General features: G+C 47.8%; 1 protein-coding gene across 1 annotated transcript in view; it reads right to left on the bottom strand.

The window, feature by feature from the left end:
• LOC140489317 (proline-rich protein 12-like) overlaps positions 1–25,440 on the bottom strand; it is an 82,110-nt gene that overhangs the window by 43,530 nt on the left and 13,140 nt on the right. The window contains exons 2-4 of the mRNA XM_072588733.1: positions 8,662–8,774; positions 7,876–8,037; positions 1,205–4,761 (exon numbers count right to left, since the gene is read on the bottom strand). Coding sequence (XP_072444834.1) covers positions 1,205–4,761; positions 7,876–8,037; positions 8,662–8,774 — 3,832 coding nt within the window. The remainder of the gene's footprint in view (positions 1–1,204; positions 4,762–7,875; positions 8,038–8,661; positions 8,775–25,440) is intronic.

Here is a 25,440-nt window from a genome sequence, read left to right as displayed (position 1 = left end):
GATCCCCTCTCATCCTTCTAAACTCTAGTGAACACGTCGAACATACAACAGTACAGCACAGGAACGATGTTATGCTGAACATGAAGCCAAATTAAATTAATCCTTTCTGCCTGCCATTGGTCCATATCCCTCCATTCCTTGGATATTCATGTCCTTATCTAAAAATCCTATAAACACCCTTATCATATCTGCCTTCACCACCACCCCTGGCAGCGCATTCCAGACTCCTACTACTCTCTCGGTGTAAAATACCTGCCCCTCATATCTCCTTTGAACTTTCCCCTTCTCACCTTAGTTCCACACATTTCAACTCTGGGGAAAAGATTCTGACTGTCAACCCTATCTACGCATCTCATAATTTTTTAGACTTCTGTCAGGTCTCTCCTCAGCCTTTGCCTTTCCAGACAAAACAACCTGAGCTTTTCCATCCTCTCCTTATAGCTCAGACCCAGTTAAACCAATTTCTTCTCACAGGACAGTCCTGCCATCTCGAGTATCACCGTGGTGAACCTCCATCGCACTCTGTCTACGGCGACTATATCCTGTCTGAGGTGGGGAGACCAAAGCAGCATGCAATACTCCTGATGTGGCCTCATCAAAGCCCTGTCATACTGCAGGAAGGCATCCCCACTTCTGAACTCTAATCCTCTTGTAATGAAGGCAAATATACGATTTGCCTTTCAAATTGCTTGCAGCACCTGTCTGTTTACTTCCATTGAGAGTGCACAAGGACACCCCAATCCCTCTCTACAACCGCACTTCCCAATAACCTCACTTTTAAATCGTACTCTTCCTTTCTGTTGTTACATTGAAGTGTATAACTTCACACCAAGCCACATAGTACTGCATCTGCCATGTGTTTGCTCACTCATTCAACTTACCCCAATCACCTTGAAGCCTCCTGACAATCCTGCACAGTTTTGTGAGGTCAGAAAGAGACTGATTTCAGGGGGGCCAGGCAGTGAAGTGGCTGCCCTACACGATTCCATGGAATGGTGGACCGAGTTGGAGGGGCTGAATGGCCTACTCTTGCTCCTATTTTCCTCCCATGCCCTTTCTGGAGGACATGTCCCAGATCATTCGAGGCCACATTCAGCTGAATGAACAATGTGCCCCTCTGCCTTTCCCACGAAGCATCAAAATTTCCCAACGTCTGCATCACACTCGCTCTAACAATTGGGAAAGAAGCAAAAAATGCCGTTACCTTGCTGGGTTTCACTGGCTTCTCCATTTTGAAGCCCTCGTTTTCATTCTCCGTGATCTTCTTGCCCCTCCCTCTGCCCCGGCCCCTTTTCTTGGGTCCGTCTTGAGCCACGCCCTGGGGGGGCTCGAGGGGTCGGATCCGCGGTCGGCCCCGGGGTCTCGGGGGCCCTTTCTCCTTTGGCTTGGACGCCCTCTTGGCCTTCTTCTTGCCTCCATTCAGGTTGTTGCCAGAACAGAAGTCAATGTCGGAGACGGGGCTGAGGTTGGTGCGGGTCCGGCAGCTGGAGATGAGGTCGGGCAGCAGGTCGGGGAGCCGTCGGTTGTTGAGCCGGATGTCGGCTGGCACGTCCTCCTTCTCTTCGTCCTCGAACTCGTACTCCTGGGCGTAGTTCTTCTTCGGGGGCTGCGGCGGCGAGTCCTTCTTCTTCAGCAGGTGGAGCGAGGAGGTCTTCAGGAACTTCTTGGTCTTCATGGAGCAGAAGCTGGCGGTAGTCAGAGGCGACTTGAGGTCAGCGCCGGTGGGGGGGCCCCCGTGGGCGGGCGGGGTCAGGCCCAGGTGCTCCGCCTGCACGCTCGGGGGCTCCAGCTCCGGCTTCAGGGCGACCGGATTGAGGTCCAGGTGGACGTTCTGCTGCCCGCCGGCGGGCTCGGGGGCACAGTAGCTCGGGAAGCTCTGGCCCGAGTGCATCATGTCGAAGCCGGACTTCATGCCACCACCACCGTCACTCCTGTCCATCGGCTGCCCGGCCTCGTCGCCGCACGACTGCTTGCTGTACTCCTCACTGCTGCAGGGCGCCGAGCAGAACATGTCCTCCATCCCTGGAAAGAAGTTGCGCTCCTCGTCCTGCAGGAGGGAGTCTGGGAAGCAGATGGAGGTGAGCGGCACAAACCGCTGCTTGCCGCTCTGCGGGCTGCCCTGGCCAAACTGGTCCTTGCCCTCCAGCTGCTGCTGGGAGACCTGCTGGGAGGCCTCAGAGCTGTCCAGGCGCAGCGGTTCGCTGGCTTCGGGGAGCAGGTGCTGGGGCTGGGGCTGAGGCTGCTGCTGCTGCTGAGACTGCTGGACCTGACCGGCCTGGGCCAGGTGGCTCTCCAGGTGGAGCTCAGGCTCCAGGAACTCTTGCATCTCCTGCGGCTGCATGCTCTCAGAGCGCGGCAGCCGCTCCATGGCATCGGGCGGGGCGAGCTGGGGCGAGCGGGCCTCCCCGGGCAGCAGGCGGGAGTCCAGGCCCGCGGCGTGGGCATGGGCAGCCTGTAGCTGCTGGCTCTGCAGGTGGGCCTCCAGCATCTGCTGCTGGGCTTGCTGCTGGCTCTGGGTGTGGGTCAGCACCGACTGCAGCAGCTGCGATGGCTGCCCAGGGGCCTGGTGACCCAGAGGCAGCTGCATCTCCGGCGAGGCCTCCAGCATCAGCTGCGAGCCAGCCTGGCCTTGCAGGATCCCGTGGCTCTCCAGCTGCGAGGAGTCGGGACCCAGGTGGTGTGCCCGGGAGCCCGGCTCCGGGGTCTTCTGCATGTACGAGTGGCCCGCGCCGAGCTCCTTTCCGGAACCATCCAAGTGGGGCCCTCCCTGGAGGTGGTCAACCGTCTTCTTGATGTCCTGCGCCAGGCCGTCGATGCTGTTGGGCTGGTGGCTGTAGTGCACCACTGAGGTGACCAGGGCGTCCGAGGAGGAGCGGCCGTATTCCTTCTGCCGTTCGCCTTTCTTCTTCTCCTTCAGACCCTGCAACGACATCTCCAGGACCTGGCTGTCCAAACTCGAACTGGTACGGATGACACTCTGCAGGTGGTACCTCTCCTCAGACTTGGACATCTCGTAGACCATGCCCTTGGGGGCCCGTTCCTCGCACTCGGCCAGGCTCTGCGACGAGACCCGCGGCGGGCTCTGCGAGTCCAGCAGGTGCTGGATCAGAAAGTCCTCGTCCTCCGTCCTCTCAGACGCCAGCAGCTCCTGGTCGGCCTTGGCCTTGCCGTAGGCTGGCGCCCGCTCCAGGGGGGCCTGCGAGGGCTGGAAGGCCTGTGAGTGAGGGGGCTGAATGAAGGACGGTGACAGCACGGAGGAGAGGTACTTCTGGGATTGGCCTGGGGAGCCCACCCCCTGAGGCCGGCTGCTGGTCGGGGACTGCAGGGGCCGGATGATGGGAGAGGGGCTAGCGGCCGGCAGGTTCTGGACATGGCTGGCTGAGGAGTAGACGATGGATGGCCCGTGGGAGCTCAAGGCCGGAGAGTGTCCGGCAGCATAGCTGAGGGAGGGGCTGGCCGCCGGCATCCCTTGTGAGTGGGCTGGACCGTAACTCTGTCCCTGCGTGGCCGAGGAGTGGGGCTCTGATTGGACGCTGTAACTCTGAATGGAGCCCACTGACGACAGGCCCTGGAGCTGCTCCGGAGAGTAATTCTGCGCCTGGCTGACGCAGGTCTGCAGGGCCTGTTGCTGCTGCTGCTGCTGCTGGGTCTGGGGCTGAGGCTGGGGCTGGGGCTGCTGGCTGCCCGAGTAGCTCTGGGCCTTGCTCACCGCGGTCAGGTCCTGCGACTGGCTGGAGCTGAAGCCCGGTGACTGGGTGACTGCCGCCACCGCCAAATTCTGGGCCTGGGACACCGTGTAGCTCTGGGACTGGCTCAGGCCCAGCAGGGCCTGTGACTGGCCTGGGGAGTAGGCCTGGGCCTGGGCCTGGGTGGAGATCACCGAGCTGGCCTTGGGGGCAGATGAGGAGAAGATGTGCGACTGGCCACTGGAGGAGATGCTTTGGCACTTGGGGGTGACGGCAGCGCCAGCGGCCCCGCCTCTCTGGGCCTGCCGCGAGGCTGAGTAGCTCTTAGACTTGGAGGACGAGGTGGAGGAGGAGGAGTAGCCTGGCGACTGGATGATGGGCCGGTAGCTCTGTGAGTGCTCGCCACGGGCCTGGGAGCTCTTCTGGCCGCCCTCGCTGCTCACCGGGGACTGCTCACCCAGTGGGCTGCACGACAGCGTGGAGTGCCTGGGCATCTGCTGGAAGCTATGGCTCCCCCCACAGCTGAGGTAGTGCTGCAGGGAGTGGTGAGAGGCAGGCAGCTGGGCCTGGGCACCGGTGGGCCGCTGGTAGTGCTTGATGACGCTGTCCTGCCGTGGGATGGCCCTCTCGATGCCCGAGGCCGGTGAGCTGGAGAAGACCGAGGTGTTGTAGAGTTGCGAGGCCTGCTCCGAAGGCCCCAAAGGCGACGACAGCAGGTTAAACTGTGACTGCAGGTGCCGGGAGGCCGACTCCTGCGCTGTGCGGTACGCCGAGCTCTGAGATGGCAGGCCCGTGCCCAGGACGGCGCTGCCCAGGCGGTCAAAGGTCAGGGAGGACGGGACACTGGACTGAGAGGACTTGATGTGCAGCAGCGGATCATGTGGCGAGAGCAGGCCATTGGAGCTCGGGCTGAAGGTGGCATCCTGAAGGGTCAATGACGAGGTCACGGGGAAACTCCGCCCACTGAAGGAGGCTGGGTGTTGATAGGCTGAGAGCGCAGATGACGATGGAAAAGTCCCAGAACCAGGAATAGCTCCAGAGATGAATAATTCAGCGGGTCCTGGGGTGTGCATGGCTACAAAGACAAAACAAAAGGAGACATTATTTTACATCAATTTTACAGTACAATAACAGACCATTCGGCCTCGCCAGTCTATCATGATCACTGGTTTCATTTTCTGTGTTTGATTATGACAGCCTGGTAACCAATCTGTGTTCACTGGGCTTGATTGCTTAGGCCTAGATGTTGACTCAGAGGAAAGTGAACAGACCCAGAGAAGCTAACAGAAGCAGAGCTGAAAGGTCAGTGTAGACATTTTAAAGCATTGAATTAAATCCAGGAAATAAATTCCAACTCACTTCGAAACTAACGTCATCTCTACAAAATTCAAACCGCTAAAACTTACACACAAACTTCCTCCCATCGTACCTCACCTCACTTCATAAATAATTTTCTAATCATATTTGTCTAGTTTCCTCTTAAATACATCTATTTGTCTTAATCATTCCTGTGGTGTTGAGCTCTCTGGATAAAGAGGTTTCTCCTGATTTACTCAGATTTATCTGGGATTGATTAATATTGATGACTCAGGCAAAGGTAAGGACTACAGATGCTGGAAATCAGAGTCTAGATTAGAGTGGTGCTGGAAAAGCACAGCAGGTCAGGCAGCATCTGAAGAGCAGGAAAATCGACGTTTCGGGCAGGAGCCCTTCATCAGGAATGAAGGCAGGAAGCCTCCGGGGTGGAGAGATAAATGGGAGGGGGAGGGGGACGGGGAGAAGGTAGCAAAGAGTGCAATAGGTGGATGGGGGCGGGGATGAAGGCGGTAGGTCGGAGAGGAGAGTGGAGCGGATAGGTGGGAAGGAAGATTGGCAGGTCGGGCAGATCATGAGGATGGTACTGAGCTGGAAGGTTGGAACCAGTGTAAGGATGGGGAGGGGAGTCCTTTTCCTGCTCTTATATTGATGACCTCTCGATTCCTGGTCTTCCCTGCAAAGACCTTTCTGCATCTACTATTCCATTTTGATCCAACTTCCTGCAAATTTTCTCCTTTTCACAAAGTTATCCAAATTCCGTTTCCTTCCACCCTTTCAGGCAGTGTATTCTAATGAACAAGAGCATGCATGGGAAAATAATTGCTTAGTTCATGCCTCCCCTCGCAAAGACTTCAACTCACGCTAGAGTGCAGCCAACAAACTCATCTTTTATTCCTGGACTATAGGCTCTTAGTCTTTATTTAAGCCAATGGTTACGTCCATCTCACTTAGTGGTCAGTGGAACTACCCAGAAGATAGTGAACCACATCATCACGCAGTGAACTGTGCGTGTGTCAAAGCCATAGTTAGAATATTGTGAGCAATTTTGGGCCCCATATCTAAGAAAGATGTGCTGGCCATTGTGGGATCCAGAGGAGGTTTACAAGAATGATCCTAGGGTGGACAGAGTCATTGAGGATTCTGTGACAATGGAGATCAGAAGGATGTAGGCGGTGGGGGAATCGGATTGTAACTTACAGAATACCGACAGGCCCGGACAGAGTGGACATGGAAAAGATGTTTCCACCAGCAGGAGAGACGAGGACTCGAGAGCACAACCAAAGATGAAGGTATCACCTTTTGGAAATAAGATGAGGAGGAATTTCTTCAGCTAGAAGGTGGTGAATCTGTGGAACTCATTGCCGCAGAGGGCTATGGAGGCCAAGTCATTGAGTATATTTAAGTCAGAGATAGCTAGGTTCTTGATCAGTAATGGTGCGAAGGGTTACAGAGAAATGGCAGGAGAATAGGGCTGGGAAATATATCAGCCATGATCAAATGAGGGAGCAGCCTTGAGTGGCCAAATGGCCTAATTCTGCTCCTGCATCTTATGATGGAACATGCATCTCTGGCCTGCCAAGGCCCGCAGATCCCCATCAAGTTCCTCATATTCTTCTAAACTCCAGCAGATAACAAGCTGGACCTGTCCAACCTTTACTTGCAAGACAACCCTCTCATTCCATCCATCGGTCTAGTAACCAGTAAGACCATAAGGCATTGGCTACTCGGTCCATCCAGTCTACTCCACCATTCAATGGCTGGCCTGCTATTTCTCAACTCCACCATCCTGCCTCATCCCCATTATTCCTGTCATAACCCCCCCCCGATTCCCTCAAAGACTGAAATAAGAAGAAAATTTTATTCACAGACGGTCAGGAGTCTGTGGAACTCTCCTGCTCAAAAGACAATGAAAGCAGAGTCTTTGAGTATTTTTAAGGCCAGGTTGTGCAGATTCTTGATAAGCAAAGGAGCAAAGGTTAAAGGTTATTGGGATCGGTGGCAATATGGAGTGCTCAGGTCAGCAATAGACTTGGTGAACAGTGAAACAGGTTTGAGGGCCTGAATAATTATATGTTCATATGATCTAGTTGTGGTTCCTGACCTCGATTCAAAGTGTTTATTCCAATTTTTGGGAGCTTGTACCTTCACACACACAGTATTATTTCATTAACTGCTTTCCAGAAACCTGAAATGTGAATCTGTCCAGTTAGCATTGAGTAACAGTGAGTAAGTAAAGTCACCATAGTATCTCTCTCTCTCTCTCATATTAGAGAGACAGGGATGGTTGTGGTGGTGGTTTAACCTGAGGGTCACCTTGCCTCAGGGGAGAGGCAAGACTGAGAATCTGGGTCCTCGGGTGGTGCAGGCATTGAACCTGCCCTGTTGGCATCAAGAAACTGAGTTAACTAACAATGTTACTATTTGGGTACAGTTATAGAGTCATAGACAGTACAGAAACAGACCCTTTGGTCCAATTCAACCATACTTACCAGATATCCTAAATTAAGTCCCATTGATCAGAATTTGGCCCATATCCCACGAAACTCTTCCTATTCATGTACCCATCCTTTTAAATGCCCAAAACAATGCAGCAGCTTATAAAACAGTAATTAATGCTCCAAGGAATTAAGGAAATCAGCTCCAACACTGTTAAAAACCTCATAAAAAGGAGCAGCTCTTAGAGCCACAAATTTCTCCCGTCCTCCATCATGGATTACCCAGAATTCTAACAGCACCGCAGGTCTTTACATTTTAGCGAAACGTTAAAATGGCCCCGAACCCTCGCCGAGACAGCAGCTCGAGGAATGTGAAGGAACCATGACTGCGGAGTCCTAGACAAAGGAGAGGGAAATGCATGAGCTGCCTCACCCACCTGTCTGCCAGGATGGAGTTCGGAACTGCGAGAGGAGGGAAGAAGCAGAGGGTCCAGGCTGTGGTGCCCGTGATTCCAGAGCGGAGATGAGGTTCATGACAGAAGCGTCTGGGGTGGTGCTGCCAGCGTGGTGAAGCCCGGTCTCAAATAGCCCCGACAGGCCTACAGCAACACAAAACAAACAAGAACCCAAGGTTAGAGAAATTTGGTCTGAAGGCGCTCAGTGAAAGAAAGAACTTGCATTTATAAAGCTTCCTTCACATGCTCAGGACGTTCCAAAGTACTTTACAGCCAAGAAAATCCTTTTCAAGAGGACGGACACCTGCTTAAAGAAAGAAAGGAAGGAACCAATTTGCATACAGCAAGCTCCTGCAGACAGCAAAACAGTAATGATCACATATTCTGCTCTTTGTAATGTTGACCCAGGGATAAATGTTGGCCAAAACTGATCTCTCTTCTAAGCTGTGTTACAATGCACAGTTTCCATCAGTAACTCATCAAGGCTCCATGAACAGTCCCTTCCAAACCAATGACTGCCATTTAGGGCAGCTCATACATGAGAACACCACCACCTGCAAGTTCCCCTCAAAGCCACACACCACCCTGACTTGGAAATATATGTTTCAGTGTCGCTGGGTCAAAATTCTGGAATTCCCTCCCTAACAGCATAATGAGTCAAGTTGGCAGCTCACCACCAACTTCTCAAGATGATGACTGCAGGTCATTGCAGCCAGCAAAGCCCGCAATCCCGTGAATGAGTGAAAAGGAAATAAAATGGCTACTCACCAGCAGGATGATGATTGGTTGCATAGCCTTGAAGAGGATGAGGTGTCGCATAAGCTTGTCTGTGTAGAATGTCTGTTTCGGGATGTGAACTGCGAGACCCTCCATATACCAGACTAAATAAAATGAAACAATCATTCAGAGGGAACAATAAAAAAAAGAGTGGCACATCAGAAAATCCTTGGATTAGCCTCAAATCAAGTTAACCTTCTGCCCTAACCTGTCACCCATTCCCTAAAACAATAAGGCTTGGAACAGAAACAGGCCAATCAGCCCATCGAGTCTGCTATGTAATCCAATAAGATCAAGGCTTAGGTACAAAGCTTTTCAGGAGTTTGCACAGTTGTGAAGGATGTTGTAGAAATGCAAGTCTGTTTAATTGCATAATTCAAATTGGCATTTACATTCTACTAAAATTGCTCCATCAGTTTTAATGCACTTTAATGCACTCAGCATCACCAAAACTGCAGGATTCAGACTCCATCCTTGTTCAAAAGCTCTCAAAAACATTATCTATGTAGAAGCTGACACAGTGACTTTTGGCCTAAAATGATTGGTTTCTAAAACCAAACCTTTGTGTGAGTAGATATGGGAAAGACTTGACCTGATTGGTTGGAACAATCCCAAGCTAAAATTGGGCTCTTGTGGTGCAGTGGTACCTCTGTGTGCTAATAACATGTCCGAACAGGTTGATTAAAATGTCTTCAATATAGAGGACCCTGAGGCTTGGATTAGCAGGAAAGTGAGAGCAGAATGAGCCAGAGGGAGCCTGATCCAAGTCGCAATCTAGTGGCTGTGAATGTGGGGGTAAAAGAAATTTTAGCTTTGCATTTTGCCTTACGGTGTGCTGTTTTACAAAGGCAATGGGCTCCACACTGACAGCTGTGGCAGGGGAAGGTACAGCAGGATCCCACAGAAAACGAGCAGGAGCCACATTCTCGTTCTTCTGCATTCAGTTGAAAAGAAGTGCATTTCTTTAAAAGGAGCTGACTGGTTTAACTATCACCTGACCCCTCAGCAACAAACTTTTTACATATTGTATTGGAGTGACAGCCTTGAGCGGGTGAGAGTGCAGTGCACGATGTTTTAAAATCAAGACCAAAATAGAGACCCAGTAACAGACCCAACCTGTCACTTGTAATATTCATTGACTTGCTTTGGACTCAAAATTCTCTCCAACATTCCCGGTCTCTCTAGGTTTCTCAGGTATGACTCCTTCTTGTCTCTCCCCCATCCTCTCCCTTACATTCTTCACTGGCAACCTCTTGTTTCTCACTCCTCTCTTTTTCACATTTCAAACTTGGAGGGGACTTAGCTGAAAAAGCGCAGCAGGTCAGGCAGCATCCAAGGAGCAGGAGAATCGACGTTTCGGGCATAAGCCCTTCTTCAGGAATCTTCTTCAGGCTTATGCCCGAAACATCGATTCTCCTGCTCCTTGGATGCTGCCTGACCTGCTGCACTTTTCCAGCAACACATTCTTCAGCTCTGATCGCCAGCATCTGCAGTCCTCACTTTCTCCTTGGAGGGGACTTAGAAGAGTAGATACCATGAGGGTTCCTGGAGTCACAGACATTTACTGCATGGAAGGAGGCCGTTTGGTCCATTGTGGCCCATGCTGGTCAAAAAAAGATTGGACTGCACTCATCCTGTTTTCCAGCTTTTGGCTTAAATCTCTGGAGGCCATGGCAACACAAATGAATATTTAAGTACTGCATAAATGGCATAAGAGTTTCTGACTTGACCACTATTGCAGGCAATATCTTCCAGACATCCCCCACCCTCTGATTGAAAATATTTCTCCTTTGATTTGATTTACTCTACTCATGTAGTCACGTGTACCTAAGTACAGTGAAAAGTATTGTTTTGTGAGCAATACAAGCAGATCATAGCAAATGAGGACATACAGATCATAGGGTGCTTAAACAGAGCGAGACATACAATGTTATGGCTATACAGGAGGTGCACAAAGCAAGAGCAACATCATTTGAAGTTAAAGAGGTCCATCCAGCAGTCGAGTAACACCAAGGAAGAAGCTGTTCTTATACCTATTGGTGCATTGTGTTTAAGCTCCTCAACTCTCCTCTTAGTCTCTACCTCTTACCTTGAAGCTACGTCCCCATGTCATTGACTCATCTACTAATAGAGTCATAGAGATGTAGCGCGGAAACAGACCCTTCAATCCAACTCATCCATGCCAACCAGATATCCTAAATTTATCTAGTCCCATTTGCCAGCATTTGACCTCTATCCCCTCTGAACCATTCCTATTCGTGTACCCATCCAGATACCTTTTAAATGCTGTCATTGCACCAGCCTCTACCACTTCCTCTGGCAACTCATTCCAATACTCACCACTCTCTGCGTGAAAAAGTTGCCCCTTTGATCCCTTTCAATGAAGAAAAATGTGCCTTTGCAGCCACCCTATCTATGCCCCTCATAATCTTACACACTTCTATCATGCTCCCTTTTAAACTTTGCTGCTCCAAGGAAAAGCACCCCAGCTAATCAAATCAATCCTCATAACCCAGACCCTCAGACCCAGGCAGCATCCTGGGAAATCCCTCATTAGTGCAACCACAGCCTTCCTATAATGTAGTGACCAGAACTGCACACTGTACTGCAATTGTGGTCTAACTAGCATTTTATACAGTTCCAGCATAACTTCCCTGTTCTTGTACTCTTCATATTGTTTAATGAAGGCAGGCATCCCATGTTCCTTCTTAACCACTTATCAACCTGCTCTACTACCTTCAGGGATCTCTGGATGTGTATGTCAAGGTGGTCTGACCTTCAGGATTTTCCAGGATCATACAAGTCGTTCTGCTATAACGCATGTTTTGTTAACGCAAATTCGCTGTAACACAATTGACAAATTGGGGACACTGTTTCGTAAGTGCAAACTTTTAAAAACGTGTTGGATGTAATGCGATTACATGGCCAACACTTTAAGCGCTGTTCTTAAAGCATGATTTTTCTTTATCATGGGGTAGCACAAGTATGCAACCATCGTGTTATAGAAAAACTAAAGTGTCACTCTTGTCACATGAAGAAATTCTCCCTTGTGGGCAAGCCTAGAACAAGGGGATTTAGGTTTAAAATGAGGTGGAGATAAGGAAAATGTTTTTCTTAAGGGTTGCTAGTTTGCAGAATTCTCTTTCCCAGACAGCAATTGAGTCAAGGACGTTGAATGTATTCAAGGGCCAATTCAGATAGAGGGAGTTAGTAGTTATCTTATATTTTTTGTGGGTGTTCCATAAGGGGTCAAGGGGCAGATAGAAAAGTGGAACTGAGGCCACAATCAGATCAGCCACCATCTGATCAAATGGTGGAGCAGGCTCGAGGTGCTTAATTGCCCACTCCTAGTTTTGGGTGTCTCCTAGCTCTGGTGCCTCAACTAGACAATTCCTTAGCCACAGGCCAAGATTGATCCTTTGCTTAATATATACATGTCCAACCCTTGCTGAGACGGCATCTTGGCCAGTAAGTTGGGAAAATGTCTGGCTCCACTTCAAACAGTGTCAATAGACTGGACTAAGTCTGTCGCCCCTTAGTTTAGGCTGTTCGATAAAGGCCCGATCTGCCACAATCATTCTAGTCTTTGTTCTCCTGCCAAGTGTGCACAAGCTCACTTCCATCACCAACAAGCTTGCATTTATATAGCACCTAAAGCTGTTTGTGACCCGCAACGTACTTTCAAATTGTAGCTGCTGGCATAATTTAGGAAACGCGTCAGCCAAATGGCACGCAGCAAGCTGCCACAACCAGCAATGATAAAACCATCCAGCCCTTTCCTACATCATAGGTACCAGTACCTCTTTCGTTCGCTTGAGGGGACAGGTGGAGCCTTGTTCACCCGAGCAACAGTACCTCAGACTGCACGGCATTCCATCAGCACTGCACTGGGGGGTCTTGGTCTAGATTACCTGCTCCAGTCTCTGAAGTGGGGCTTGAACCCATAAGCTGTTCCAGTCAAATATTGCAGCATCTTATATGTTTCAATTAAATCATCTCTGACACTTCTAAACCATAAGTGGTTCAAAGCCACTTGACTGCAGATATCAAGGGCTGACTGTATGAATCACACAGTATGTCTGCACCTTTGTCAACTTTTCTCATAAGATAAAATCTACTCATTCCAGGTATTGGTACAGTAAATCTTCTCTGAGCTGCTTTCAAGACATTAACATCCTCCAGTAATCACTGTTAAGATTGTCCGAAATAACAGGGCTAATGACACTCAATTCCAGTATTGGAGTAGCACTGTAGGTATGACTTGCACAGGTTAAACATTATTGCTGGTGTTGTTACCAACCAGACAAGCTCACACACACACAACACATACTGAATTCTCGCCGCCTCTTCCTTCCAGAGAAGAGGGGCAGTACAATGACTCAGTGATTAGCACTGCTGCCTCACTTGGACCCAGGTTCGATTCCAGCCTCAGCAAACTAGCTGTGTGGAGTCTGCACTTCTCCCTGTGCCTGCGTGGGTTTCCTCCCACAGTCCAAAGATGTGCGGGTTAGGTGGATTGGCCGTGCTAAATTGCCCATAGTGTCTAGGGACGTGCAGGTTAAGTGGGTCAGCTATGGGAAATGCAGGGGTTATGGGGATTGGGTGGGATGGTCTTCGGAGGGTCAGTGCAGCCTCGATGGGCCGATTGGCTTCTTTCTATACAATAGGAATTCTATCCTTATGAGAAAAGTTGACAAAGGTGCAGACATACTGTGAGATTCATACAGTCAGCCCTTGATATCTGCAGCCAAATGGCTTTGAACCACTTCTAGTATCTGGGGATTTCTCCCACCCACCACTATCCCCTTGATAATGTGGTCATAAGAAATCCTTGTACACATTGGGTTAATCATTGCCACAGCCAATGTCAATGGTTCAGGGAATAAATGACCCTCTCGTGTCACTGAGCCAGCTGGCTGGATTGAGTCTACGCCAAGTGGCCCAAGTCTCAGCAGAAATGGGAACTAGTCTCAGTACTCTGAGCTACAAAGGGAGCAGAGGAAAACCCACGGCTGGTGACATCGACTGCAAAACGGTGTGGGGGTGGGGGTTGGGGTTCGTGAGAGAAGAGGCGGCTGCTCATGCTCCCATGTATTGTCAAAGAAAACCCTGCATTTTTGTAGCACCTTTTCACAACATCAGAACATCCTCAACACATTTCAGGGTCAATAAAGTACTTCTAAAATGTAGTCACTGCAGCGGCGGCCATTTTGCACACAGCAAGCTCCCACAGACTGCAGTGCAATCATGCGTGGTTTTCCGGTTTCTTTCTCAAAAATCACATTAAGTATCAGCTCGGACACGGGGGACATCTCCTCATCTCACCCCTTTAGGACCTTATTCCCAGGGCATCACTACAAAGGGTCAATGTCTTCCAGGCAGGAACAAACTTTCTTTTATTTATCAAGCCAATAGATTTTACACAATTCACAGCCCATTCATTTACTTTCTGAGCGCGCTAGACATCAAAGACTTGATTGACAGAACTTAGAACCCAAACTCTACCTCACTTTGAGAACACTACCCTCAGTCCAGCCTCCTGACTCACCTCTGGCTCAGGAGGTCACAGGATCAAGTCCTTGATCAGCTTTGAGCTCAAAACCCAGTCTGACACCTGCATGAAATGCTAGGCTTCCATTTGACACACCTCCCCATTGTTAGAGAAAAGTAGGTCCTGGTCTCTGTGCAATTGTCCCAAGTGCTTTCAAGGTGACTCCAGACGCTGGTATGATTCCTCTATCAGTTGAATAAACCTTTAGGCATTATAGGTTGAAGCACAAGGACGATTTACGGATGCTGCATATTTACAAACCTGAGCAATAAGATGTTAACCACTCAGCCTCTTGACCCTTTCCAACATTTGAGACAGTCACGGTTGAACTTCTATCACAACCCAACTTCCTACCTGCTCCCCATTTCCCTCCAGAGATCAATAATCAGTCAATCTAGACCTTAAATATATTCGGTGACAAAGAACACACAACCCTCGAAGACAGCGAATTCCAAACACTCAGAAACCTTTGAGCAAATTAATTTTTCCTGATCTCAGTCTCAAATTACAGGATCTTCATCCTGAAGCTGTAACCGCTCCCCCCCCTCCCCCCGCATCTCTGAGTTTTTAGATTCTTGATAAGCGAGGGGTTGAAAGATTATTGGAGGCAGGAGAGCATGGAGTAATCAGATCAGCCATGATTTTATTGAATGACAGATCAGGCCCGAGAGGCCTAATCCTGTTCCTATATCATATGTTCCTCTCCTTATTTCTCTGGCCCATGGAACAACCTCTTGATGTTGACTCCGTCAAATCCCTTCACACTCTTCTATGTTATAACAAGGTCACCTCTCATTCTTCTCAGCTCTAGAGAAGATAGAATACAGAACAGTACAGCACAGGAAGTGTGTTTCTGCTGACCATCATGCCGTTCCACTAGCACATGTAGGTCCAATGTACCCAGCCTTGCACTGGAGGTCAATCCCCTCATTCCAGAAACAAAACGCAGTGAATCTTCGCTGTGACCACCTCCAACACAAGTATTTCCTTCATTAGGACACCAAGACTGAAGTCCTGTGCAACTGGTGACAGATGAGGATAGTACGGAGAACTAGCAGACTCAAAAGCAGTAGTTAATTTGGTGCTATGTATACTCTGGTAAAACGAAGACATTCTTAACTACATGTTATTTTTTGCAGATTCTCTGCTTCCCACACAAAGCAACAAGATGAACATCACCTTAAGTCCATTGTTTCTGGAAGGGGCTTCAGGCATTGTCTGACAGGCCAAGCCTGATTACTGTATAACATCTCACCGAGAGTGTAGCACCCAGAACTATATTAAAGAATTAACCCATTCGTTTCTGACAAAGTCCAAAAATGATGTTAACTGAACTACATTAATTCTCTAACACATTCACATTCATACATAGTATCCTGTTTCCAGATGCACCTCCCAAACATTTTCCAACAAAGCTGTCCCCTTCCTTCCCCACTCCTGTGTAACTTCCTCCTGCAAGGGGTTGGAGTATAAAAGTCTGTAGTGTACAACAAAGGTTACCTCAGATTACAATGGGATCTTGATCAGATGGGCCAATGGACCAAGGAGCGGCAGATAGAGTTTAATTTAGATAAATGTGAAGTGCTGTATTTTGGAAAGGCAAATCAGGACAGGACTAATACACTTAGTGGTAAGGTCCTGGGGAGTGTTGCTGAATAAAGAGACCTTGGAGTGCAGGTTCATAGTTCTCTGAAAGTGGAGTTGCAGGTAGATAGGATAGTAAAGGCAGAATTTGGTACACTTCTCCTTATTGGTCAGTGCATAGAGTACAGAGTTGAGAGGTCATGTTGCAGCTGTACAGGACATTGGTTCTGCCACTTTTTGAAATATTGCGTACAATTCTGGTCTAGGAGAAAGTGAGGACTGCAGATGCTGGAGATCCAAGTGGTAAAGTGTGGTGCTGGAAAAGCATAGCAGGTCCAAGGATGTTGCCTGACCAGCTGTGCTTTTCCAGCACCACACTCTTTGACAATTACTGCAGTTCTGGTCTCCCTGCTAATAGGAAGGATGTTGTGAAACTTGAAAGGGTTCAGAAAAGATTTATCAGGATGTTTTCAGGGTTGGAGGGTTTGAGCTATAGGGAGAGGCTGAACAGGCTGGGGCTGTTTTCCCTGGAGCGTCGAAGGCTGAGGGGTGACCTTATAGAAGTTTACAAAATCATGAGAGGCATGGATAGGATAAATAGGCAAGGGTGGGGGAGTCCAGAACTAGATGGCATAGGTTTAAGGTGAAAGTGGAAAAATATAAAAGGGACCGAAAGGGGCAACTTTTTCACGCAGGTGATGATGTGTATATGGAATGAGCTGCCAAAGGAAGTGATGGAGGCTGGTACAATTACAATATTTAAAAGGCATCTGGATGGGTATATGAATAGGAAGGGTTTAGAGGGCCAAGTGATGGCTAATGGGAGAAGATTTATAAAAGGTAGCTGGTCAGCATATGTACTGTGTATACCTCTATGACTCTTGAGAGGGTGCAGAAGAGATTTACCGGGATACTCCCTGGATTAGAGGGTGTGAGCTATAAAGAGAGGCTAGAAAAACTCTGGTTGTTTTCTCTGGAGTGGCAACGGTTGAGAGGACATTTGATAGAAGTCTGTAAAGTTATGAGATAGGGTTGATGGTCAGAATCGTTTTCCCCAGAGTTGAAATGTCTAAAACTGGGGGACATACATTTAAGATGAGAGGGGGCAAGTTCAAAGGAGGTATGAACAGCAAGTATTTTTACACAGAGAGTGGTAGTAGTCTGGAATGAGCTGCCGGGGTGATGATGGAGGCAGATACAAAGGGGTGTTTAAGAGACTTTTAGATAAGCACATGAACATGCAAGGAATGGAGGGATGTGGATCAAGGGCAGGCAGAAGGGAATAGTTTAATTTGACGTCATGTTCAGCATAACATCGTAGGCCAAAAGGCCTATTCCTGTGTTGTTCTGTTCTATGTTCTAAGGGGAACTGGAAATTCCACACTGCCACCATAAATCACCAGGTCACCACTTGTAACAGGAATTTTCTATGTAAACATGTCACACTGTAATCATAAACCCAGACATGGCTCATTAGTGGCACTCTGCCTCTATTCCTGATGAAGGGCTTTTGCCCGAAACATCAATTTTCCTGCTCCTCGGATGCTGCCTGAACTGTTGCGCTTTTCCAGCACCACTCTAATCGAGAATCTGGTTTCCAGCATCTGCAGCCCTTGTTTTTACCTCATTAGTGACTCAGTTAAATGGCTCCATCTGCCTCAATATTTAATACAGAAAAATCCTCAAATGTCTCCAAGTTAACAATGTCTTCACTGTTAACAACCACATAAAATCCAAGCATCAACCAAATGAAACATGCACTGGGGTCAGTTAGCTCAGTTGTCTGGACAGCTGGTTTGCGATGCAAAGTGAGACCAGCTGCAAAGGTTCAATTATGGGTATGACCACTATGAAAGCCATCCTATCTCAATGCCACCCTGTTTCTAACCTCATCAGGTTAAACTCACTATTAGTCATCTCTCTCTGTCTGACAGCAGCCAATGGTCCTTTGGGATTATGGGAATCTTCACTTTACTGATATTGTGCATTTCAAGATCTCAGAAAGCTCCACAAAGACTTTCCAGCCAAGTACACTCGTGTAGTCATTGTAATGTAGCAAACCCAACAGCCAATTCGCACACAGTAAGCTCCCACAAGCAGCAATGTGATAAATGGCCAGAGCATCCATCTTGGTTTAGATATGTTGTTTGAGGGATAATTATTGGCCCTAGGATCAGAGGGCGATCTCCCTTGCTCTTGTTCAAGTGTGTGTCTTGAGCATTCACCTCCTGAGGTAGGCAGGCCTTGGTTTGACATCTTACGTAATAAACCGTACACACAGAGTGTCGTCCTGGATTGTGCACACCAAACACTGGAACAGGATTCAAACTCACAACCTTCTGTTTCAAGATACCAGAGTACGCCGTAGTGTGTCAACTACACTCTTACTTCTCTGACCCAGTTACATACGATTGTGTCACTCTGCAGCTGAAAACTACACTTAAAAACTACACATGGTTGATGCAAGCAACTGAGCACAGGATATTTTAGATCCTAAATACTGCCCATCCTGAGGGTTGCCAACTCTGCTGGAGGTTTCATCATATGATCTACACACCCTTGTCCCTGAAATTCTGCCTTGGTCCATCCTCAAAGCTTCCAACAGCCAATTGGAAAGCGAGCAGACCAGACAAGTGTCAAGCAATGACCCATCCCCAACGAGAGAGAGAGAATCCAACCATATCCCTTTAATATTCAGTGGCACTTCCATTGCTGATGTCCCCACTATCAACATCCTTGGGGGTTATTTATCATTGACCAGAAACTGAACTGGGCCAGCCATATAAATATTGTGGCAACAAGAGCAGGTCAGAGGCTGGGAATTCTGTCACAAGCACCAAAACCTCCTGACTTCCCAAAGCTTACCCACTATCCACAAGGCACAATTCAGCAAGGTGATGGAATATTCCCCACTTCCCTGAATGGATGCAGCTTCAGTTAACAATCAAAAGAAAATCTTTGACCTGGACCCAAGCCTTGGACCTCATTTCCTCTCTGTCACAAATTAAATCTGCTTCCACCTCCACAATATTCCTCATGTCTCCCTTCCTTGACCCATTCCCCACTGTAAAACCTTTCGTTGTCATCACATTTGAGTATTATGCCTTCCTCTGAGCTAGTTTTTCCCCTCCCACTTTCCATAACCTTAGGCTCAGTCAAAACCCCACTGCTACAACCTAACTCTCAACAAGTTTGGAGCAGCCCTCATTCTCCTGTATTGTGGGACAACTTGAGCTCCATCTATGAATTTCAAATTCTTGACCTCCAGCTTAAATCCCTCCGTGGTCATGAACCCCCCTCCCTTATTTCTGTAACCTGCCTCCTCCAGTCCCACCAATCTCTGCCTTCCTCCAATTCTGACCTTTTGCACAGACCCCAGTTCCTTCCCCTGGGCCTTCTAGGCCCCATGTTCCAGAACCCCTTCAGTAAACCTCTCCACCAACCTCTCCCTTGCGCTCTCCTCCTTAAAGGTGCTGCCTTTGGCCTTGTGTTTTGGTCACCCATCTTAATGTCTCTGCATGTGGCTCACTAAGGTGAAGGAGGGCATTGGAGTAGGACTAGAACAGAGGATGTTTCATCTATCCCAGGGAGAGCTAGATGTAGCCAAGACTGACACCATTTGTAACTGGGTGTCCTGGTGCATGAACCACAAAAGGTCAATTTGCAAGTACAACAAATAATCAGGGTATCTAGTAGAATGTTATGTTTTATTACAAGGGAAATTAAATACAAGAATAACAAGGATATGCTTCAGTTATACACGATATTGATGAGATTACATTTACAATACTGAACACTGCACTTACAGAAAGATATTAATGCGTTGGAAGCAGTTCAGAGAAGGTTTACTGAACTAATCCCTGTATTGAGTGGATTGCCTTATGAGGAAAAGCTAGACAGGCTTGGCCTGTATCCTACCCTTTCGAGTTTGGAAAAATCAGAGGTGACTTATTTGAAACATATTAGATCCTGAGAGGACCTGATCGGGTGGATGTTGACAGGATGTTTCTTCTCATGGAAGAATCTAGAACGAGGGGTCATCATTTAAAAATAAGTTCCGATTTAAAAGAGAGATGAAGAAACATTTTTCTCTCTGAGGGTTGAGTGTCTTTGGAATTCTTTTCCTCAAAAGGCAGTGGATGCAGACTGTTGGAATATTTTTTTAAGATGGATGGATTCTTGATGAGCAAGGGGCTGAAAGATTATCAAGGGATATGCAGGGATGTAGAGATGAGGTTAAAATCAGATCAGCCACAATCTTATTGAATGGTGGAGCAAACTGGAAGGGCAGAATAGCCAGCTCATGTTTCTGAGCCACAAAAATAAACTGCATATGCTAGTATCCAAAGTAGACAAGCAGGAGGATTGAAAAACACAGCAGGCCAGGCAGCATCAGGAGGTGGAGAAGTCGATGTTTCAGGTGTAATCTCTCTATCCACAGCTCCCCTTACACCCACCCCCAGTCCTGAAGAAGGGTTACACCTGAAATGTCGACTTCTCCTCCTCCTGTTGCTGCCGGGCTTGCTGTGTTCTTCCTGCTTGTCTGCTCATGTTCCTTGTCCATATGTTGGTGAGCAAAGCAATACCATTTCCTTTGTAGAAATTGAGTGGCGTTAAAGCAGATCTGGTTCATACAATATCAGGCAGGTAAAGGTGGGCAGTGGGCAGTGCTGGATTGGAACCATACGGGGACATTCATTCAGGAATGAAGCAAAGGATTCTCTCGAGCCACTGACAAGTCTACCCACACAAACTGCCAGAGCCTGTAAGCATTTCCAAACCCTTTTTTTCTATTCTTTAGCCAGAAAGTCCCTCGCATTTGTATTTGGTTAACGCTAGCTTCAGGTTGGGAGCGTTTCAATCGATCTCAAAGTGATCCAGTTTCCAGTGAAACAATATGGGACAGTATCCTGGGGTTTTTGGTGCATCCCAATGGTTTTTGTTCCTCCTTGGCAGTTTGAAATTATATCTGAGGGTTACTTTATCTTTGCTATAGAAGGTCATACTCCCTCAGGTTTCAGGGTGGAGGGGAAAGGTCTGGAATAAAGAGGCTTGGCTTTAAAATGAGAACACAGATGGTCCAAGGGCAATGCCACGACACGCAGTTTCACTCAAAAAAAACTAGGGTAGACACTGAAGCTGTCTGTGCACCCTCACTTTCACACCCCTACCCCATCCCAGAAAAGCAGGGGGAGAGTTTGAAGTAGGAGTGAGGCACAGACAAGTCAACATTTCAAACTGCAACTGTTGCATGTTAGACAAGGTCTATTGAAGGTTATAAAACAGAGACAGGGTCAATGCACAGACCAGTTCCGATCCGAGTGGACGAGGCATGTGAGTTGAGTGCCTGACTGGCCGCCTCCTGCTGTAGATTCATGGGGCTGATGCCCGAGATGAACAGTTTGTTTCACGATAAAGGTTTGAGAAGTTTGGGTCTACACCTATTGGAGTTTACAGAGATGAGAGGTTGGTGTACTGAAACATATAAACATCTCAAGGGGACCTAGAGTCATACAGCATGAAAATAGATCCTTCGGCCCAACTCGTCCACGCTGACCTAATTTATTAAACTGAACTGGTCCTATTTGCCTGTGTTTGGCCCATATCCCTCTAAGCCTTTCCTATCCATGCACTTGCCCAAATGTCTTTTAAATCTTATAATTGTACTTGCCTCTAACACTTCCTCTGGCAGCTCATTCCATATAAGCACCACCCTCTGTATGAAAAACTTGCCCTTCATAGATCTTTCTATTCTCATCTTAAACCTGTGCTCCCTAATTTTGGACTCCCCCTCCTCAGGGAAAATACCTTAGCGACTCACCTTATCTATGGCCCTTGTGATTTTATAAATCTCTATAAAGAGGTCACTCCTCAGCCTCCGAGGCTCCAGAGAAAGGTTGTCCCAGCCTGTTCAACCTCTCCCGATATCTCAAACTCTCCAACCCTGAGCACATCCTTGTAAAACCATTTTTGCAGGTCAGTGCATTAAGTAAAGGAGTTGGGAGGTCATGTTTTGGCTGTACAGGACATTGATTAGGCCACTTTGAGAACATCGTATTGGAAGAATATTGTGAAACTTGAAAGGGTTCAGAAAAGATTTACAAGGATGTTGCCAGGATTGGAGGATTTGAGCTATGGGGAGAGGTTGAATAGGCTGGGACTGTTTACCCTGGAGTGTCGGAGGCTGAGGGGTGACCTTATAGAGGTTCATAAAATCATGAGGGATGTGGATAGGTTGAACAGTCAGTCTTCCCCAGAATGGGGGAGTCCAGAACTAAAGGGCTAGGTTTAGGTAGGGAGAGGAAAGATATAAAAGAGACCTAAGGGGCAACCTTTTCATGCTGAGGTTGGAACACGTATGGAATGAGCTGGCAAGGAAGTGGTGGAGGCTAGTATAATTGCAACATTTGAAAGGCAACTGGATGGGTACATGAATAGGAAGGATTTGGAGGGATATGGGCCGGGTGCTGGCAGATGGGACTAGATTGAGTTGGGATATCTGGTCGGCATGGATGTGTCGGACTGAAGAATCTGTTTCTGTGCTGTACATCTCTATAACTCTATGACTATGAATAACATCCTTCTGATTGCGACCAGATCTGTACACAGTACTCCAAACGTGGCCCCATCAATGTCTTGTACAGTCATAACATAACGCTCTTCACCAGCTTGTCTATTTGAAACGCCACTTTCAAGGAACTAAGTATGTGCACCGGTAGGTCTCTCTGTTGAGCAACACTCCCCAGGGCCCTACCATTAAATGTATAAGCACTGCCATGGTTTGTCTTACCCACATATTTATCTAAATTAAATTCCATCTGTACCTTGGCCTAGTGGCCCTGTTGATCAAGGTCCTATTGTTTTATCATGGAGGGGCTGTGTGCAGGGCAGGCAGTTTAAAAATTAGTGGTTTTCCCATTTAAGACATAGATTAGGAGAGATTATTTTACTCAGTGTGTGGAATTCTCTTCCCAGACAGCAGTGTAGGTTGGGTAACTGAAGAGCTTCATGGAGAATAGACAATTGCTCGAAGTGACCGTCGAGGGCTTTGGGTGGGGATGTTTATTGAGAAAGGGGAGTTGAGGCCAAATCAGCCATGTTCTTTATGAATGGCAGAGCAGATTCGAGAGCCTGATTGGCCTCCTCCTAGTTTCTACATTTCTCGAACACTAAAGGCAGAAATAGGAACACAAGGATCAGCAGCAGCAGTAGGCCATTTAGCCCTTCGAGCTTGCTCTACCAATCTAGACAATTACGGCTGATCTTTTAACTTAAATGTCTTATTCCCGCTTTCTCTTCATAGCCCTTTAATATCAAAAACAAATCTCTTTTTTAAATATAATCAGTGATCCAACCTCCACAGCCTTTGTGAATTCCACAGGCTGACCACCCTCTGAATGAAGTAATATATCCTCATCTCAGTGCTAAAAGATCTACTCTGCATCCTGAGATTGTAACCCCTGGGTCTAGACTCCCCAGCCAGGAGAAATATCCTTCCTGCATCTAGCCTGTCCACCCCATTCTTCGAATCTCTAGTGAATACAGGCCCAATTGACTCAAACTCCCCTCAGGGAAGGGGTCGGCTCCAGTCTCCTGTGAAGCTTAATGGGATATTTTGCTGAGTTTTTTTTATTGAATCCAATAGGATTTCTCAGGCACGGGAGCACAGAGATAAGTGATGTTTGGAGAAGCATCGTCAGGTCAGGGTCCAAACTGGTGAGATAGGAGATTGGGACATACCCGATAGGATCAACCTGACAATCTGCTCCATCTCTGAAGGTTACTTGAATTGACATCCCTCTCCAGATTTCTCACTCTTGCTGGAGCTAACAGCTCCACTAGTTAGTGAGGACCTCATACATGTAAGTGCCATGTCCTTCCTGAGAGCAGCAGCTGGTCACTCAACTGAGACAGCCATCACCCAGCAACCACACTCATCACTGGACAACTGGAGTTCAATGGCCAGGATCAGTTCCATCAACTTGGTTCACATTTAAATACAGTGCCAGAGGACTGACCACATCAGGATGTGGTGGAGATTTTGGTGCAAGCTTAAATGCAGAGAAGCCATGATCTCATGGAAAGACAGGATAGGCTCAATGGGCTGACTGGCCTCTAGCTACTCCTACAATTCGAAGGGGCAGGCTCAGTCAGTTCTCCCCTCCTCCATAGTCCTAAGGTCCAACTGCTGCAAACCGTCCAAAGGCACCAGAGAGACAGTGAGCAGGTAGTGAGCACAAACTGGGGAAGCTCCTGAACCAGCGTTTCACTGTTTCCCACATTCCTATTCACTCAGTCACAGGGTACTCTACTAAGGGGAACAGCAAGAAAGGAGACAGAGGGAGTGATTGGAGGAGATGAAAAAAGGGGGAGGAAAGATGGGGTGATGTGGGGCAAGAAAATAAGAGAGGGGGCAAGGAAATAAGGGAGGGGGCAAGGGTAAGCTAGTGCAAGAGGGTGATGTGAAGGCAGAATGGCAGGAAATGGAGGACGTGAGAGCCAGAGGGAAGGAGAGACAAGGGGAAGGAGAGAGGAGGAAGAGAACTAGAAGATGGAAGAGGTGCAGGGCCAAGGGGGAAGAGGGCTGTGGAATGAAAAATTGGGGAAAGAGCAGTGTAGTTGCTACGATCGGGATAAATTAGCAAGGGCTGTCACTTTTTCTCACTACCCAACAACACAAATGAATGCAGCCAGAGATCGGGCACAACTGCGAAGCACCTGTGGTTGAATAGTCTGCCGAAACTCACTCTGTAGGTGTGGGGCATGAATGAAGACTGTGAGATACCAGACACTGTACAATCCCTCAGCAAAAATGTGCAGCTCAGCAGAGGAGAGGATGGAAATCAATGTTACTTTTTATAAAATCTATAACTTCAGAGCAGCTTTTTGTCTTGTTGCTGCTCCCATCTCTCATCCACAAGTCCTAACCTGTGGTAAACTCCATCACAGGGAGGTTGTTCAAGAAATGTTGACAAGTAGCTAAATTAATGGAATATTAGTTATAAAAGCAACCGAAACCAAATAGGGACTCACTCTAAACATACATGAGCCCGCAATCTGACAGAAATAATGTATGCAGACGCACGTCACAGTTGTGTTACTGCAGTCATAATCCAGCTCAAAGTTCAGTATTTGAAAATTTCAATTCAGCTTATTTTTAAAAACAGTTGGCAGAGGTTAAAGTGACCACAAAGCTGCCAGGATTGTTATCAAAAGCCATCTGGTTAATTAATGTCTTTTAAAGGAAGGAAATGTGCCAGTTTCACCCACTCTGGGACTTGATGCGACTCCAATTCCAGGTCAATGCGGTTGAACTTTAACCTACCTCCTAAGTAGCCGCTAACTTGTTGTGGAGACATGGTAATGTCATTGGACTCTTGATCCAAAGATTCAGGCAAATCAGGGGCACAAGTTCAAAGCTAGTGGAGATTAATTCATAGATTTGGAGAGTAAATCTACTTCCAGCAATGATGATGTGGAGGTGCTGGTATTGGACTGGGGTGGACAAAGTCAAAAGTCACACAACACCAAGTTATAGTCCACAAGCTTGAAATCACAAGCTTTCGGAGCACTGCTCCTTCGTCAGTTGAAGTATGGGGAGAGGCTGAACAGGCTTGGGCTGTTTTCACTGGAAC

Source organism: Chiloscyllium punctatum, chromosome 18, assembly GCF_047496795.1.
Source record: "Chiloscyllium punctatum isolate Juve2018m chromosome 18, sChiPun1.3, whole genome shotgun sequence".
Lineage (NCBI taxonomy): Eukaryota > Metazoa > Chordata > Chondrichthyes > Orectolobiformes > Hemiscylliidae > Chiloscyllium > Chiloscyllium punctatum.
Note: the sequence above shows the minus strand (reverse complement) of the source record. Positions and strands in the feature narration are given on the sequence as shown.